This window comes from Geotrypetes seraphini, chromosome 3 (assembly GCF_902459505.1).
Source record: "Geotrypetes seraphini chromosome 3, aGeoSer1.1, whole genome shotgun sequence".
Taxonomy (NCBI): domain Eukaryota; kingdom Metazoa; phylum Chordata; class Amphibia; order Gymnophiona; family Dermophiidae; genus Geotrypetes; species Geotrypetes seraphini.
Window position 1 is genome coordinate 360,386,619 of NC_047086.1, and position 19,765 is coordinate 360,406,383.

The 19,765-nt window shown below is 43.0% G+C and overlaps 1 protein-coding gene across 1 annotated transcript in view; it reads right to left on the minus strand.

The window, feature by feature from the left end:
- Positions 1-1,581: 1,581 nt before the first annotated feature.
- Positions 1,582-19,765, minus strand: part of TLR5 (toll like receptor 5) — a 61,835-nt gene continuing 43,651 nt past the window's right edge. The window contains exon 4 of the mRNA XM_033938352.1: positions 1,582-1,897. Within this exon, the coding sequence (XP_033794243.1) occupies positions 1,860-1,897 (38 nt within the window). The 3' untranslated portion in view covers positions 1,582-1,859. The remainder of the gene's footprint in view (positions 1,898-19,765) is intronic.

Genomic DNA, 19,765 nt, shown 5'->3' on the forward strand with positions numbered 1-19,765 from the left:
TTGTACATTTCTCCTAGGAGGGCTCACCTTTCTGGGTTCTGTGAAACAGCTGCCTGTCTTAGATGCCAGGCCCCTGAAGCAGGATTAGTACATATGTTCTAGACTTGTCCTAATATTCAACATTTTTGGAATGCAATTTTTCTTTTTGTAGAGTGCTTATGGAACATTAAAATTCAACGTTCCCCTTTGTTCTTATTTGGAGCTGTTCCCCATTATTACCCTCGTCAAAAGGGGGCTGCTGCTTTCCTTAAGTGGACTGTCCTTATTGCCTTGTATCTTGCTGAAATGGCTTGAGGGTGAAGCGACGGAATACTCTATTTGGCGATGTAAGATGATTACCCTCCTGATGTGGGAACGGAGGGATGAGACGGACTTTTCCTCTCTCCCAGGACGCGTCTTCCAACGCACTTGGGAACCCTTTTGGACTACTATGACTCCCTTGGCTCGCAGCCGTTTGCTTAACTGTTGATTCCATGTTTTTCTGTATCACTATGTTCCAGTTGGTATGCTTGCTTGTTTCCTTTTGTTTTATCTCTTTGCCTTTGTTGTTGTACTTGGAAGGAGGACCTGGGGGGGGGATTGTTTGGGGGGTGGGGGGGTTCCTTGGAGGGGGAGTGTGGGGGGGGGTTGCATTTTCAAAATTTGAGCTTGTGTGCTTCTCATTTTGTATGTTTGCTATGCTTTCATGATGAGCTCATTTAAATATATTTCCACATAAAAAAAGAAGAGGTCTGCTGTTAAGGTGGTCCAGGATCCTGGAAAATCCTGCAAATCCTGCTTTTTTACCAGGATCTTAATACAAATCAATGAGGATCCTGGAGATTCTGGTTTTACCATGTTCCCAAAAGGGGCCTGGAAAATCCTGCAAATCCTGCTTTTTTACCAGGATCTTAATACAAGTCAATGAGGATCCTGGAGACCCTGGAAATCCTGGTTTTTACCATGTTCCCAAAAGAAGATAACTTTTTTCTCCTCAGATCTCGTGTTAAAACCCCAGCATTGCGCTCAGCCCTTCTTGTCCTCTGCACGCGTCTCTGCAACTGCACAGGTAATAGCTTTATTAGCATAGATTTAAATAGGCTCATGTCTGTCAGCTCCCCATTGCCCCAAATGCCTTCTACCTGAGGGCCCCACAGATTCTGCAGAGCTAAAGCACACAGCCTTACACAGAAAGCAGTTGTGGTGTGGGGCCTACAGGTCCCCTCGTTTTAACACCCGCGGACCCTACAAATCTCAGTCACCCCTGAAGTAAGTAGATTTGTAAGGATATGTGGTAGGGATCCACAAGGTCCATGGAGTTCACGGGATCCTCATTTTACCTAGTCCCCCAAGACAGCTGGTGTGCCAAGTCTAGCACACTTTGCTGTATTGGCTCATTATTACAATGTAGAAACTTTGAAGTTGCAGGCAGAAGGGCATCAACAGAGAAAGCAGTTAACAAGGAGCCTAGAAAGAAAAGGGCAGTCAAAATTTTTGGAATTTCTCAGGATTTATTCCCTTTCATAAGCACAAAACACAGCAGGGCGAATTAGAAAGGAAGAAAGTCAAGAGAAAGTAGAAGACCAGGAAAGAGACGGGGGGGGGGGGGGGGGGGGGGGGGGGTGGAGGGGGAGGGGATGATTTTACCAGTAATCCAGGATAAATGTCAGGCAGATAAACAAGGATGTCCTGCCCTCTTGTGTCCAAATGTCAAAGCGTCCCAGTCTTCATAGCTCAGACTGGATTCTTTTTTTTTTTTAATTGAATGAGCCTGATGAGGAAATTCAGGATGAATGGCAGACTGTGGCTCTTGGGGCTAGCCCTAGGCTGTTTGAGATGTATGGCTTTACATGGCACCCAGGATGAGGCAGCTCTCCCTTTCACCACTCTGTGCAGTGCTGCCCACTGTTGCAGCATCCTGAAAAGCCAGAGAACATAATGATTTAGATCAGAATGGGTGGGGGAGCATGACTACAATACATCAGTCTTTAGAAAGAGTGACTGCCTGTACAAGTTCCAGATCAGCTGTGCAAATGCCAGCTCTGTAGATGCTGTGAGTGCTTCAGCACCACCCCAATAATTCATATCTGCTAAGTCTCTCCCCTGTATCAGCATCTCAGAAATGCTGATACAAGAGACATCTGGAATTCTGTATAAATTGGTGGAGGTCTAGGAAAGCATGGAGATTTTTGAGTGCCAGATGACTTGACTTGTGTGAGCTACAAACAGAACTTTGCTTCTAGAGTTTGCAAATAGTTCTTAAGAATTGTTTGCACAAGTATTCAAATAGGACATTTCAACAACATAATTGACAATTGAAAGCAGAATAAATACATAATCTCCCACTAATGCAACAACAAAACATGCCTGAAAGAAAATGATAATACTAAATTCTCAGTTTAAAAGGTTTTTTCCCTACTAAACATAAATCAATCCCTAAAGCATCAAAAACTTATAAATGCCACTATCTTATTTCATAGGGTTGCCAGATGTTCCAATCAGAAAATCCAGACCCCCAAAGACCCTCCCCCAGGCCCACCTAGTTCCACCCATCCCTACCCTGTAATGCCCCAAACCTGCCCCCCAACCCCACCCTAGCCCCGCTCCCAGCTGCCTGTTCTTGTTGGGCAGGAGGACATCCACGCATGCGCGGATGCCCTCCTGCCCAACACTGATTTCTTCAAAACTTTTCAAAACTCAGACAAAGTGCCGGGTTTTGAAAAGCCATCAAAAGGAGGAAATGTCTGGGGAAATCCAGACGCCTGGTAACTCTATTATTTCAGCAATATAATTTAGATCAAATAACCATGTTTATATACCTCTTAAACAGCTCAATATCTGCCAGTAACTTGATGTCCATTAGGAAGCTGAATCCACAATATAGGAATAGCAAACAATACTTTAATGACCAGATCAGCCTAACTTTATTATGGTTCAGCAGCGTAGCAAGGGAAGGAGGCGGCAAGGGCGGTAGCCCCCAGCACTCTTTCCTACCATGGCTACCCCTCCTAGTGCACCTCTTCAGTTGATTGCCAGCAACAAGCAAAATCCCTAACTTGCTTATGCCAGCTTTAGCACTCTTTCTGACATCACTTCCTGGTCCTGCAACCAGGAAGTGATGTCAGAGGAGGGCCAAGGCCAGCATGAGCAGAAAGTTTGAGATACTGCTGGCTGCCAGTGATCATCTGAAGAAATAGGTAGGTGGGCAGAGAGCAGGAGAGGTGCCAGTGCCCCCACCAAAATGGTGCACAGGGTGGTCTGCCCCCCCCCCTCACTATGCCAATGTTTTGATTTGCTTCCTTTGATAATCTTGGGGGGTTGCAGATAACTGGTATAATGTACCTTAGCATATTTGCAATCATACTTATAGTATGTACATGTAGACCTTTCAGATTAAAAGCATAAGGTATGATTTCCCTCCCATGATTTTCCTCCCATTTTTGCTACTAGGTAAAAGCTGCTGGATGTGACCAGCATGAGTATTCTGTCTGGAGGTTGGGGGGGATGGGCTTTGAAATAACTCAATCTCTTTTTTATATTGTTAAGGCAGAACTTCTCAACTCTCTGCAGGAGGCACACATAGCTAGTTGAGTTTTCATTATCACAATGAATATTCATGTGATACAATGGCATATATTCTATTTCCTTGCAGTAACCTTGAAAACCTGACTTGGTAGCTGTTCCAGAGATGGTTGAGATACTGGTAAGTGAAGGTGGAAGTTGTAAGGCAGTTATTTTAGTTTTGTGTAGAGCACAATTTGGTTGATGGGATTTATTCCAGTAATTATAGGACAGAGGAGGTATGGAGTATGGACACAGTAAGGGGAGGGGGCGGTTCACCCTGGGCACTGTCTTGGTGGGGGCACCAACACTCATCCTCCTCTCTGCCCCCCCCCCACTCCTTCATCATCCCCTACTGCCGTAAGCATTGCTTCCCTTCCCCTGTATCTTTGTAACGTTCCTGGCATGAGCAGCAACCTCCAACCTACTGTTGCGCAATTGTTGGCTCTTCCACTGACATCACTTCCTGGACCTACTCCTAGGAAGTGACATCAGAGGGAGAGCTGACACAGGCAGCAAGTTAGTGGTGATGCTGCTCATACCAGGAGCATTAAAGAGGTACAAGGTACGGAAAGGGGCAGGAAGGGGCGGAGGAGGGGCCGGAGAAAAGGGTGGGGGAGGGGCACCTCTCGCCCTTGCTACACTACTGATTGTACTCAGAATATTAGCTCCCTCTCCCCCTTTTACAAAACTGTGTTAGCATGTTTAGCGCTGGTTGCCATGGTAACAGCTCCAATGTCATGCTGGTTGCCATGGTAACAGTTCCAATGTTCATAGAATTCCTATGAGTCGGAGCTGTTACTGCCACAGTGAGTGCTAAAAACCATGCTACAGTTTTCTAAAAGGGGGGGGGGGGGAACGTAAGTGAATAACTTGCACCTTCTTTAACATCTCTAGTGAATAACTCCTCAACATCTGGGATTTTTCCAGATATGGCAAAATGTGCAACTGTGAGGCCAGTGTTGAAGAATAAAAAACTTGATCATAAGGTAATGAATAATTATCACCTGATTTCTGTGTTGCCCACAGTTGGAAAAGTGATTGAAAAGGCGGCACTGAGACAATTGGAAAAATATGTCAATCAAGTAAATGGGTTGGTTAATTTTCACTTTGGCTTTAGAGTTGCACATGGGGTTGAAATTTTGTTATCAACAGTTGATCAGACCAGACGGGGTTTGGATAATAAACAGGATTTTTGCTGAGTCTCACTAGATGTGTCGAGCGCGTTTGATTCAATTGATTTTAGCATTCTATTGTACAGATTAAGATCCTTGGGATTAAAAGAAACAGTTTACAATTGCTTTCAGTCTTATTTGACAAAAAGGTCTTTGCAAGTTATGAGTGGAGGAAAAGGGTCTACAAAGGTTGATATAAGGAATGGGGTACCACAAGGTTCTACCCTCTCAGCATGACATTGGAGCTGTTACCATGGCAACCAGCGCTAAAAATGCTAACACAGTTTTTAATATTTTTATGGCCCCTCTAGAAAGTTTTTGAGGAACTAAAAGTGCATTATCGATGTGCAGTTCTTCTCCCCAGTAACATCATGGGGTCAGGGCTTTAGCTTGGCTCATACATGGATGCCACTGAAATACAGATGAAAGAAAACAGCATAGTGTTAAATATAGCAAAAACAGAGCCTGTGGTTATAGAAAGGAATAAGGGATAGACTGGCCTAGGGACTTACAATTAAAAATCATATGATTCCTGTAAAAATGCATTTATTGGGAGTGATAGTGGATTGGCAATTATCAATGAAAGAGCAAATAGTGCAAGCTGTGCAGGCAGCTTTTTTTTTTTCCAGTTGCATTTACCAAAGAGATTAAAACCATTGTTAACGATGAAGGATTTTCCAATCCTATCCAATCCTTGGCTTTATATACTGATTCATCCCTTACAAAAAGGGCTCGACTTGGTTAACAGAATTTCCTAAGTTTAGTTATGGAATGAGATAATTCTACTCCAAACGATCTTAGAACAGAAGAATCAACCAGAGATTTTTGAAATAGATAAGTTTTTAACATTTTCCGAAAAGTTGTTAAGTGAGGAAGTAACCCGATTTATTCATTCAATTTTCTATACCGTTCTCCCAGGAGAGCTCAGAACGGTTTACATGGGTTTATTCAGGTACTCAAGCATTTTTCCCTGTCGGTCCCGATGGGCTCACAATCTATCTAATGTACCTGGGGCCATGAGGGGATTAAGTGACTTGCCCAGGGTCAGAAGGTGCAGCGTGGGTTTGAACCCACAACCCCAGGGTGCTGAGGCTGTAGCTTTAACCACTGCGTCACACTCTCCCCTCTGCCCGAAGGAAGCTCATTCCACATTTTTGCAGATAGAAAAGTAAAAGATTTGCGAAAATTGGATATAGTTTTTATCCTCTTAACTGATGGAAAGCCAAATTTATATTTCTGAGTATATTTTTGAATAAGATGGCAAACAAGAATTGAAAAGGACAGGAATTAAAGGGGAGAAAATCCCATACAAAATTTTTAAAATCACATAAATACATTTGAATTCTCCAGATGTTTTTGCAAAGCTTGGTACTCTGTAAGATCAATTATTGCAAGGTATTACATTTGGGATTATCAAAATGTAAAATGCAAGCATTGCAAATAAATAGTAATGGGAGTAAATCAGTATGTTTCGATGGCACCAGTATGGAAACAACGGCACTGGCTGCCAGTTGTTTGGAGAGTTCAGTTTAAGGTGTTGACGACTATGCATCATGTTCTTTATGATCAAGCACATTGGTATTTGAAGCAGGTTTTGGCTGTGTTTATTCCTAGAAGAAATGTAAGATCTGAGTCATCAATGCAGTTAGCGGTTGAAGATGCTACATACGTGTCAAACAGCACAATCTGCTTTTTCAATTGCAGCAGCATAAATGTGGAATAAACTGCCAGGCAACATGCAGTTACATAAGAATTATGACCAGTTTCGTAAGTCACTTTAAAACATTTATTTGTGCAGGCGTTTGTGTGTCAATTTATTGCTGACACTGAGGAGGAATGTATGAATATGAGGAAACAAGAAATGATATGTAGATTAGTTCTATATTTCCTCTTTTAGAATGTGATGTCTTGTGTTTGGCATTGATTTTATGCATGTTTTTTATGTAATTCGCTTAGGTTTTAATAATAATAATAACAACAGTTTCTATACCGCAGGACCGTGAAGTTCTATGTGGTTTACAATGATTAGAAAGTGAGTGATACATCTATAAAATAAATAAATATATTGTTTCTCTTCTTTGGATTACAGTGTAACATAGAAACATAGAAATAGACGGCAGATAAGGGCCACGGCCCATCCAGTCTGCCCACCCTAATGTCCCTCCCCTACCTTTGCCCCTACCATGTGCCGATCCCATTTGGCCTTAAAATCAGGCACGCTGCTGGCCTCAATCACCTGCAGTGGAAGACTATTCCAGCGATCAACCACCCTTTCAGTGAAAAAGAATTTCCTGGTGTCACCTCGTAGCTTCCCGCCCCTGATTTTCCACGGATGCCCTCTTGTTGTCGTGGGGCCCCTGAAAAAGAAGATATCTTCCTCCGCCTCGATACGGCCCGTAAGATACTTGAACGTCTCGATCATGTCCCCCTTCTTCCTGCGCTCCTCGAGCGAGTAAAGCTGCAATTTGTCAAGCCTTTCTTCGTATGGGAGATCCTTGAGTCCCGAGACCATCCGGGTGACCATTCTCTTCACTGACTCCAACCTCAGCACATCCTTTCGATAATGCGGCCTCCAGAATTGCACACAGTATTCCAGGTGGGGCCTCACCATGGATCTATACAATGGCATAATGACTTCTGCCTTACGGCTGACAAAACCCCTTCGTATGCAACCCATGATTTGTCTTGCCTTGGATGAAGCTTGCTCCACTTGATTGGCAGACTTTATGTCCCCACTGACGATTACTCCCAAGTCTCGTTCTGCTACCGTTTTTGCTAGGATCTCGCCATTAAGGGTATAGGACTTGCATGGATTTTGGCTGCCCAGGTGCATAACTTTGCATTTTTTGGCATTGAAGTTGAGTTGCCAGGTCCTAGACCAGCGCTCCAGTAGGAGTAGGTCGTGCATCATGTTGTCGGGCATTGAATCTTCGTCCGTTGTGCATTTGCCCACTACATTACTTAGTTTGGCGTCATCGGCGAATAATGTTATCTTACCTCAAAGCCCTTCTGCCAGGTCCCTTATAAAGATGTTACATAGTAACATAGTAGATGACGGCAGATAAAGACCCGAATGGTCCATCCAGTCTGCCCAAACTGATTCAATTTAAATTATAATTTTTTTTTTTTTTTTTTTTTTCTTAGCTATTTCTGGGCGAGAATCCAAAGCTTTACCCGGTACTGTGCTTGGGTTCCAACTGCCGAAATCTCTGTTAAGACTTACTCCAGCCCATCTACACCCTCCCAGCCATTGAAGTCCTCCCCTGCCCATCCTCCTCCAAACGGCCATGCACAGACACAGACCGTACAAGTCTGCCCAGTAACTGGCCTAGTTCAATCTTTAATATTATTTTCTGATTCTAAATCTTCTGTGTTCATCCCACGCTTCTTTGAACTCAGTCACAGTTTTACTCTCCACCACCTCTCTCGGGAGCGCATTCCAGGCATCCACCACCCTCTCCATAAAGTAGAATTTCCTAACATTGCCCCTGAATCTACCACCCCTCAACCTCAAATTATGTCCTCTGGTTTTACCATTTTCCTTTCTCTGGAAAAGATTTTGTTCTACGTTAATACCCTTTAAGTATTTGAACGTCTGAATCATATCTCCCCTGTCTCTCCTTTCCTCTAGGGTATACATATTCAGGGCTTCCAGTCTCTCCTCATACGTCTTCTGGCGCAAGCCTCCTATCATTTTCGTCGCCCTCCTCTGGACCGCCTCAAGTCTTCTTACGTCTTTCGCCAGATACGGTCTCCAAAACTGAACACAATACTCCAAGTGGGGCCTCACCAATGACCTATACAGGGGCATCAACACCTTCTTCCTTCTACTGACTACGCCTCTCTTTATACAGCCCAGAATCCTTCTGGCAGCAGCCACTGCCTTGTCACACTGTTTTTTCGCCTTTAGATCTTCGGACACTATCACCCCAAGGTCCCTCTCCCCGTCCGTGCATATCAGCTTCTCTCCTCCCAGCATATACGGTTCCTTCCTATTATTAATCCCCAAATGCATTACTCTGCATTTCTTTGCATTGAATTTTAGTTGCCAGGCATTAGACCATTCCTCTAACTTTTGCAGATCCTTTTTCATATTTTCCACTCCCTCTTCGGTGTCTACTCTGTTACAAATCTTGGTATCATCTGCAAAAAGGCACACTTTTCCTTCTAACCCTTCAGCAATGTCACTTACATACATATTGAACAGGATCGAGCCCAAGACTGAGCCCTATGGCACTCCACTGATCACCTCCGTCATTTCGGAGGAGGTGCCGTTTACCACCACCCTTTGAAGCCTACCTCCAAGCCAGTTCCCAACCCATTTCGTCAATGTGTCACCTAATCCTATAGAACTCATCTTGTTCAGCAACCTGCGGTGTGGTACACTATCAAATGCTTTGCTAAAGTCCAGGTACACGATGTCCAGGGACTCCCCAATATCCAGCTTCCCCGTCACCCAGTCAAAGAAGCTGATCAGGTTGGATTGGCATGATCTCCCCTTAGTAAATCCATGTTTACGGGGATCCCGTAGATTCTCCTCATCCAGGATCTTATCCAATTGGCGTTTGATTAGGGTTTCCATCAGTTTGCTCACTATCGATGTTAGACTCACTGGTCTGTAGTTTGCTGTCTCCAGCTTTGAGCCTTTCTTGTGGAGTGGAATGACGTTAGCCGTCCTCCAGTCTAACGGGACGGTGCCTGTACTAAGGGAGAGTTTGAAGAGCTCAGACAGTGGCTCTGCCAAGACATCACTCAGCTCCCTAAGCACCCAGGCCCCATTGCTTTGTTAACCTTAAGCCTTGACAGCTCATCATAGACATTGCTGGGCGTAAACTCAAAGTTTCTAAACGGGTCAACTGAGCCAACCCTTATCTGTAGCTGAGGACCAAGTCCCGGCGCTTCTCGGGTAAATACTGAGCAGAAGTATTCATTTAATAGTTGGGCTTTTTCCGAATCCTTTTCCACATCCTAGTGGATTCCTGAGACGTACTATCCCGCCTGAGTTTTTACTTCTGTCACTGATATGCCTGAAGAAGGATTTATCTCCCTTCTGGATGTTCTTTGCTAGAGACTCCTCCATGTGGAATTTAGCCTCCCTGACTGCTGTTTTGACGGCTTTTGACTTGGTCAGGTAGTCTGCTCTAGAGTCCTGTTTCCCCGATTGTTTGTAAAAGATGAATGCTTTTTTTTTCTCCTTGATGAGGTCCGAGATCTCCTCAGTAAACCACTGCGGCTTGTTGATCCTTCGCCTTTTACTTACTGATTTAACATAGCGGTTTGTTGCTTCCTATATGGTGGCTTTCAGAGACGACCAATTCCTTCCACGCTATTGGTTTCTGCTTGGCTTTGTAGCGCCTGGTGAACAAAGGAACCCATGTCTTGGAAGTTTGTGTCCTTGAATTTGAGGACCCTGGTCAGTGTGGTAGATTTAGTAAAACCTTTCCCAAGATTGAACCATACCATGTTGTGGTCACTGGAGGCCAATGTCTCGCCCACCGAGACCTCTGTGACACTTTCTCCATTGGTAAGTAGTAGGTCCAGTATTGCCTGATCCCTTGTTGGGACTAATACCAGTTGCTTGAGACCAGCTCCCTTCATAGAGTTTAAGAGCCTCCTGCTGCTGCCGGAAGCAGAGGTAAGTGTATCCCAATCCACATCAGGCATGTTGAAGTCTCCTAGCAATACTGTGTCCCCACGCAAGGTGATATTTTCTATATCTCCGATTATTTCCATATCCAGGTCATCCTGTTGTCTTGGGGGTCTATAGATTACGCCAAGATACAAGCATTTGTCCTTCCCTCTGGCCAAATTAACCCAAAGGGATTCCCCAGTGTACTGGACATCTGAGATTCTTGTGACCTTAATGTCATCTTTAGTATATAATGCTATACCTCCTCCCATTCTGCCTTCCCTGTCTCGACAAAGCAAGTTGTAACCCGGTATGACCATGTCCCACCCGTGGGAGTCTGTGAGCCAGGTCTCAGTTATCGCGACCACATCCAGGTCGGCATTCCTTATTTCTATTTCCAATTCCAGGATCTTGTTTCCTAAACTGTGTGCGTTGACGTACATGGCCCTCCATGTTGTATTTTTGTTACGTCTCAATGGGGATATTCCTGCTTGAGCTACTTGAACACCTTTAGCATTATTTGTGCTCTCCTTAGACCCAGAACTACAATGTGCACTCCCCATATACCCAGAATTACAATGTGTACTTCCCCTAGACCCGGAATTACAATGTGACCCATAAATATGATGTGAACCACCCCCCGACTCAAAAGTGTGTGTACTCGCCCCTGACCCAGATTTTCGGTGACTACTTACCTTAGCCTCAAAAAAGTTTTGGCAGTTTAGTTCGCCAGGTATGTTGTTTGTGCATGTACCCTCCCCCGACTTACCTAGTTTAAAGCCCTGTGGAGTAGGCGGGCTAGACGGTGTCCAAGGACATTCTTCCCTCTTCTGGTCAGGTGTAGTCCGTCGTGTCCCTGTAGGCCTTGCAAAGCTTCTCCATGGTGCAGAAACCCAAAGTTCATCTCCTTGCACCATCCTCGCAGCCAGTCGTTCGCCCTCTGTATTCGATCCTCTCAGGCTCTGCCCTTGCCCCTCACTGGGAGAATCGAGGAGAAGACCACCTGCGCATCCATCCTCCTCAGCTTCTCCCCCAGGGCCTTGAAGTCTTCAGGTATGTACATATGTATACTTAATTATGATTGATTGTGATCTGCCATGATCAAATGTTTCACAGAATATAAAAGAATAACAGACATGAAACAAAAAAAAAAAGATTTATACAACATCAACAGGCAGATATTTCTGCTTATAAGTTACTATCAACTGATCCCAGTTAAAGAATCCAGAATAGCATCCATTTTTCAATCAAAACATAGAAACAACATGGCAGATAAAGTCCAAATGGCCCATCCAGTCTACCTATTCGCAGTAACCATTATCTCTTTCTCTTTCCGAGAGATCCCACGTGCCTATCCCAGGCCCTTTTGAATTCAGACACAGTCTCTGTTTCCACCACCTCTTCTGGGAGACTTCTTCCACGCATCTACCACCCTTTCCGTAAAAAAGTATTTCCTCAGATTACTCCGGAGCCTCTCACCTCTTAACTTCATCCTATGGCCTCCCATTGCAGAGTTTCCTTTCAAATGAAAGAGACTTGACTCATGCGCATTTACATTATGTAGGTATTTAAATGACTCTATCATATCAACCCTCATCATCATTTCCTCCAAAGTATATACATCATTTTAGTCGCCTTCCTCCGGACCGACTCCATCCTTTTTATATCTTTTTGAAGGTGCAGCCTCCAGAATTCTACACAATATTCTACATGAGGTCTCACCAGAATTTTATACAGGGGCATCAATACCTCCTTTTTTCTACTGGCCTTTTTTTTTTTTTTTTTTTTTAGAGGTCAGTTATATCCATCTCAAAATTCACAGATTCTTCCCTAGCTTCTTAGCCATGTCAGGGAAGTCTTATGTCCTTGAGCCACTCTCTGTCCTATTTTCTTGGAAGGGTTTTTTGGGTTTTTAAAAAAAACTATTTGTACTGGTAGTAGCATCATTTGCCAGGAACTCTGTTCATTGGCTGAACAACATAGAAAATTGCTCTCTTGTCCCAGATGATGTTTTGTTAGTTGCCATGGACACTGTACTCATATAGCCCCAAGTCTACAGCTTTTGACTATCATTAATCAAACACTTAGATCTAAATCAGAACATTGTGTTCCTATACAGCGCGGTAGTATTTCTCATAAGAAATACTCAGTGCCTAGCACACTCAACATAAATTCCTACACTTTGTGCTCCCTCTGGAGACTATATCATAAAGTCCTCTGGAAATGAGGGGGGGGGGGTGGACCTAGGTGCATTCTTAGTTTCAAAAATAAAATTATTGTCTCACTGGTGCTGTTTCCAAGAGGATTTTTTTTTTTTTACTATGACTCTTGAAGTTGCTGCATTTGCACCACATGTAACGTAGCTCACATAATTCTTTCTAGCCACTCTGTGTGTGTCTCGTCTATGATCTGGGAGAGGAGTGGGGGGATTTGAATGGGTCTGCCACCAAAATTTGCATTAGTCTGAAAAGAATAATAAAATGAAACAGAGTGTGGTAATATATTGATCACACCATACACATAACAACCAATAGCAAACTACATGGTTTGGTTACTAAATATCACGGTACATTGCAATCAATAAGAAAGCTACACCGTGCAGTTGCTATTTTTCACCGTAGAATTTACAACATAGAAAATTAAAAACATATCTGAATCACTGAGAACCAGCCCAAGAGGTAAAGGATTGTGGTGGATAAGGCATGTGGAACAAGTCTCATAGAATTGCTCTATTTCCCAATTCCTCTGCCTATGTCAATTTTATGTGTGTATGTATGAGGAGGGGGATTGTATATGTGTTGACTCTGTGTCTGTCTGTCACTGGGAGAAGAGAGGTGGTTTGAAAGGAGCTATATGACATAGTATTCAGTATTTGTACGATGTGAAAGCTGGACTGCTACTGCCATCGATATGCATTCGCTTACTTTGGGAGGTGAGCTATATTTCTAGCAGATGGCCATACGAGTGCAGAGGAGGTTAAGTGTTACTAAGCAAAGCAGAATTTCTCCAGAGCAGGGATAGTGAACTCCGGTCCTCGAGAGCCGTATTCCAAGTCGGATTTTTAGGATTTCCCCAATGAATATGCATTGAAAGCAGTGCATGCAAATAGATCTCATGCATTTTCATTGGGGAAATCCTGAAAACCCAACTGGAATACGGCTCTGGAGGACCGGAGTTCCCTACCCCTGCTCCAGAGGAAGTTGGCAGTTACATCTTGACCAAAGTTTTCTGCTACTGGCACAAAGGAAAGTGCCACTTGTCTTAAGCCAGTCCCTGTTCTACAGAGCATACAATCTAGTTAAGGACATTTATTTTCCAATTCATTATTGGTCTCCAACTCCCATTCTCTCTCGTTTGGCATTCCACAGGGGTTGGTTTTTTTTTTTTGGGCCCTACTGCTATTTAGTATTTTCCTGAACATATACTTCCCTCTTCTACGAAACCGCGCTAGCGGTTTTTAGTGCAGAGAGAGCCGTGCTGAAGGGCCCTTGCTGCTTCCAATGATCATTGAGTTCCTACTAGCGCAGTTTTAAAGAAGAGGGTGATAGTATTAAGGTTTTCTTTTACACTAATGAGATCTTGCTAATTGATTTAGACCTTTTGCACAAAGTCTTACTTGGATTCAACAATGTTTGGACATGACAACAAATTGATTATTTTCTAATCATTTGATTCTTAGTTCTGATAAAAGTGTGGCTCTTTGGGTAACTGGCCAATTTTTCTCTTCTTCCTTGTTTCCAACTAAAGCCAATACAAAAATTTCCCTTGTCACCGTATTGAAAAAAAAAATGTTCTTGGTGCCTTGGTTTTTGTTTTTTTTTACCTGTTCCTGTGGTTATTTGGGGCACTAATTCAGAAAATTGCATTGGATAGACCACATCAGCCCTAGTTTCTTAGATAAGGTTGAATTTATGCCTTTGGGATAGTAGAGCCAAACATGAACATTGGGCAAATAAAAAAGATTGGCCTCCAAGGTAGAGAATGACACGGTGACAAAATTCATCACCGTTCCCGTCCCTGCGGATAACCGCAGTAAACCATCTTCATGTCATTCTTTAAGGAGAGAGGGAAGAATCAGAGTATGAATGGCCACAACCACTGACCCTCAAGCTTTGCTTTGAAGAATGCTGGTATAGAAGGACTGAGGTTGAAATAGACACTAGAAAATGACATGGGATTATTTCCCGCGGTTATCCGCGGGGACGGGAACGGTGATGAATTTTGTCACCGTGTCATTCTCTACTCCAAGGGAATATATAGTGGTTGGATGACAAAATGTAATCAATGAACCTTTGGTAGCACAAGATAGAATCATACTGCCACCAATACCTATAAAGTTAGGCCTGATGAAACAATTTGTAAAGGCTTTGAATAAAGACAGTTCGTGCATTGAATACATAGCGCAAATGTTACCTGAAGGCAGGAATTTTCGATGGTCCACAGATCAGACAACTTATAAAAGACCCACATTTCATAGTATCAATGAATGAAATCAAATCAAGTGCCTGGTCTTCATTTGTTTTTGTTGTGAAAAACGTTCTTGACAACAAGAAGGCAGACAACTACACACAATTAGTAGAGGATATGCTCTTTCACTTCAACAGGCTTGGATGTAACATGAGTGTTAAAGTCCATTATCGGCACAGTTACTTAGATTACTTTACAGAGAACCTTGGTGACTTAAGCGAAGAGCAAGGTGAAAGATTTCACCAAGACATAAAAACAATAGAAGCCAGATACCAAGGAAGATACGATGCACACATGATGGCAGACTATTGTTGGAATTTTATGTGGGAAGTCTTACAAAAGGAGCTTCTTGTGTGTCGAATAACTGGAAAGTTTGTATCATAAACTAGTGCTTTAGGTATGAAATGAATAGATTTTCATGTTGTACACTTTTCTTTTAATATGTTTCCTTCATGCTTAAAAGATATTAATTTAAACACTACATTAAAATATCCAGATTTTTTAAAGGGCGAGCAGAGTGAAGAGTGGTATATTATACATGTTCTGTATCTCAAAAACTAGAGCTGATAGAAAACTGGTGTCATTTTTGGAATCAGCAAGTCAAATATACCCAGACACAGGTCTAACATTTGAGGCAACAAAATGAGTGTTGGCAGGTATAATCGATCAACATCTGAGTTCCAAGACCCAGGTATTGAGGTTAGTTAAGAACTGCTTCAGGGGGATTGGGTTTTTTTTTAGTGTCCATGGTTATTTTGATGAATCCTCACATGCTGCACTTTATATGCCTTATTAGCCTCATGTCGAGATTTGTTTAACTCCATCTACATTGGACTTCTCTAATACTTCATTAAGCATTTACTACCATGTTTCCCCCCAAAATAAGACAGTGTCTTATATTTACTTGGGGCCCAAAAAAGGCACTAGGTTTTATTTTCGGGGTATGTACATGATCATCTCTCCCTTTCTCTCCTTCACCCCAATTCTTCCTCTTTCCTTTCTCTCCCCCACATGTGCAGCATCTTTCCTCCCCTCCCTCGTGCAGCAGGGCCCTTGCCCAGCTTCCCTTCCCTCCCTCCCATCCCTTGTGCAGCAGGACCCTTGCCCAGCTTCTATCCTATGTTCCCTCATGCAGCAAGACCCTTGCCCAGCTTCCCTCCCCTCCCATCCCTTGTGCAGCAGAACCATTGAGCAGCACCACCACCCCCCCCAGCACCCGAAGCCGAATCCCCATCTTTCCCTCCCTCTCATCAGAACCCAGCTGCGAGCTCTACTTACCTCCTTAAATAGCGTCGGGCTGGCAGCATGCTAAACAGGCTGCTTCGGCCTTGTCCGCCTGTGAATTCATTCTGCCGCGGCACCTTTGGGCTTTACATTCTTTAAATGATGACTGACTACATTTATCTTATCCTTATGCTGTGTATCTAAATTCCACTTGTCATAAAACTTTTTTTTAGGGGAGGGTTAGGCAGGGGTTTGCCCCTCTTCTATGGAACTCTGCTTTCATTTTTGTGTACAGAAAGCACAGTTACTTACCGTAACAGTTGTTATCCAGGGACAGCAGGCAGCTATTCTCATATGTGGGTGATGTCATCCACAGAGCCCTGATGCGGACAGACTCACAAGCAGACCTGCTTGTAGAAACTCAGAAGTTTCGAGTCTGCCGCAGCACGCATGCACAAGTGCCTTCCTGCCCAGCACACGGCACGTCTCCTCAGTTCAGATAGCTAGCAGAGAAGCCAACCAGGGGAGGTGTGTGGGTTGTGAGAATAACTGCCTGATGTCCCTGGATAACAACTATTACGGTAAATAACCGTGCTTTATCCCAGGACAAGCTAACCATAATGGAATGGTGGGAGTGTTGGCAACTTAGGAGAATAAATTTTGTAACACTCTCTGGCCAAAATGGCCATTCCGTCTGGAGAAAACATCTAGACAATAATAAGAGGTGAAAGTAGGAACTGAGAGCCAGATGGCAGCTTTACAAATTTCCTCAATAGGAGTGGATCTGAGGAAAGCTACTGAAGCCGCCATGGCTCTGACTTTGTGGGCTGTGACTCGACTCTGTAGATGCAGTCCAACCTGGGCATAGCAGAAAGATACAAGCCGCCATCCAGTTGGAGATGGTATGATTAGAAATTGGATGGCCCAACTTGTTCGAATCGAAGGAAACAAAAAGTTGAGGAGCAGATCTGTGAGGGTTGTAGGCCAAAGCACGTTTACAGTCCAGAGTATGAAGAGCTGATGCCCCAGGATGAGAATGAGGCTTTGGAAAAAACACTGGAAGTACAATAGATTGGTTGAGATGAAATTCTGAAACCACTTAGGTAAGAATTTAGGATGAGTATGGAGGACCACCTTGTCATGATGGAAAACTGTGAAAGGTGGATCAGCAACTAAAGCTCCACGGAAAACTGAGAACTGAAGAGATGCGCCCTGTGCTGGGGGTGGGGGAAGGCACTCGCGCATGCGTGGTGCAGCAGGCTCAAAACTTCTGAGTTTCTACAAGTAAGTCTGCTTGCGAGGCTGTCCGCATCGGGGCTCCGTGGATGACATCACCCACATGTGAGAATAGGCTGCCTGCTTGTCCTGGGATAACATCTTTTCCAAAATTTAAAAAGTGTTAAATATCTATTTATTGCACATGGCTTACGGTGATTAGATGGGACTGAAGTGGACAGCACAGAGTAGACGGGCATCCTTAACTGTCATTTACGCTATCCTTTTAACCTATTTAATTGGTGTTCTTTTCTCCCTTTTTCTCATTATTATTGATTGCTTGTAAACTGCCCTTTTAATGTTTGCAGAAAGGGCAGTACCATATATAAAATGCAATAAACCTTAAACCTCTTATGCCCCTTACCCCTTTGGCTTTTACTGGGGTTCTCCTGGATGTCTAATGAGAGACAGGAGAGATCCCCAGCTGCTCCTATCTTGGCACCCCGACCCCTTAACAGTAGTCTCTAGTGTTCAAAATGTCAGACAACTGTAAGCAGATCCATAGACATCTGGCTTATTTTAAAATTTGCTTGTATTTGCTTCAAAACATTGTTCGGATTGGCTCCAGCTTATCTATCTTCACGGTTTGAACTATATGGGATAAAAAAAAAAAAAAGTCTGCTCAAAGAACCAATTTCTTTGCCTATCCTACACTAAAACATTGCCGTTATAAAAGATTTATTGATAAAACGTTTGCATTTTGGGCAGGCAAATTGAACAATTGGTTAGGTACAATAATTTCCCAGACTCAGTCCTATTACACCTTTCTAAAATCTATGAAAACATATCTTTTTGAAAAATGTGTAAATTAAACATCAATTATACTCTATTCTCTAGAATGTATTGTCACTGAACTGTTCAGTCTCTTTTGAATGTGAACCGCCTAGAACTAAATGGTATGGTGTTATACAAGAATAAAGTTTATTGTTATATTATTTTCAATAAAATGTCTAGACTTCTGAAAAAAAAAAAAAAATCATCTTTATTTTCAGCATCTAGAACCAGACATTCTCTTCCCCCAGGTAAGCTTACAAGTGGTGGGGCTATGTATATAATGTTAAAAATATATAGGGTAGACAATTTTTAAATGCCTATTTCCATTGATAAGGGACTCTTACCAACAGAAATGGCTTTGAAAATTGCTTCCCTATCAGAATGCATTTAGATGTACATATTCCTTGCACATTTAAATTAAAATTTTACAGAGCTGAGAAATACTTATCTAAGGAGTCCTTTAACTACAGTAAGCTAAATTTTCAGACTTAGCATACCTACCAGCAAAAATAACATTGCAATAAGCTGTGTGGCAATTATTCAGAGCGTGCCTGGATGTCTGCTGTAAATATGCTGAAACTGCACTAGTGCATGTAAACCTGGTTACAATTAGCATGAATGCGCTAAACCTGGACCTCTCAATTTCTGCTCCTACAGACTTGGAGAAAACTGATAAATCTATTAATACTGTTAATTTTGTAAGCAGGAGGGGAAAAATACATAGTTTTCTTCAATATGGATGCGATAACACAAGTTTTAAAACATATACACTGATATACAAGACAAATTAAGAGACATTTATGAATCATAGCAACAAAACAACAAGTTAATAACATAATTTGAATATATATATATCTTGTTCTGCAAACAGAATTCCAATATTTTAATACTTTTAACACTTTAAGAACATAAGAATTAGCCTCCGCTGGGTCAGACCAGAGGTCCATCCCGCCCAGCGGTCCGCTCCCGCGGCGGCCCTCCAGGCCCGTCACCTGTGCAATGGTCCCTGACTATTCCTATAACCTACCTCAACTCCTATCTGTACCCCTCAATCCCCTTATCCTCTAGGAACCTATCCAAATCTGCTTTGAAGCCCTGTAATAGGGTTCCAACAGACAATCAATCAGCTCATACCCATGATATAGCAGCAATATGCAGATTGAAGGATAATTTTATAAATGGAGTAAAAATACAGGGGAGTGGATGCAGCGAGCAAATGTCTTGCAAAAGAAAAATATTAACATACATAACATGAAGAATTGCAAAGGGACTTGAACAAACTAGAAGATTGGGCGACGAGATGGCAGATGAAGTTCAACGTTGATAAATGTAAGGTATTACATGTGGGGAGCAGAAACTCAAGGTACAACTATACAATGGGAGGGATATTATTGAATAAGAGTACCCAGGAAAGGGACTTGGGGGTATTGGTGGACATGACAATGAAGCCGACGGCACAGTGTGCAGCGGCCGCTAAGAGAGCGAATAGAATGCTTGGTATAATCAAAAAGGGTATTACAGCCAGAACGAAAGAGGTTATCCTGCCGTTGTATCGGGCAATGGTGCGCCCGCATTTGGAGTACTGCGTCCAATATTGGTCGCCGTACCTTAAGAAGGATATGGCGTTAGTCGAGAGGGTTCAGAGGAGAGCGACGCGTCTGATAAAAGGGATGGAAAACCT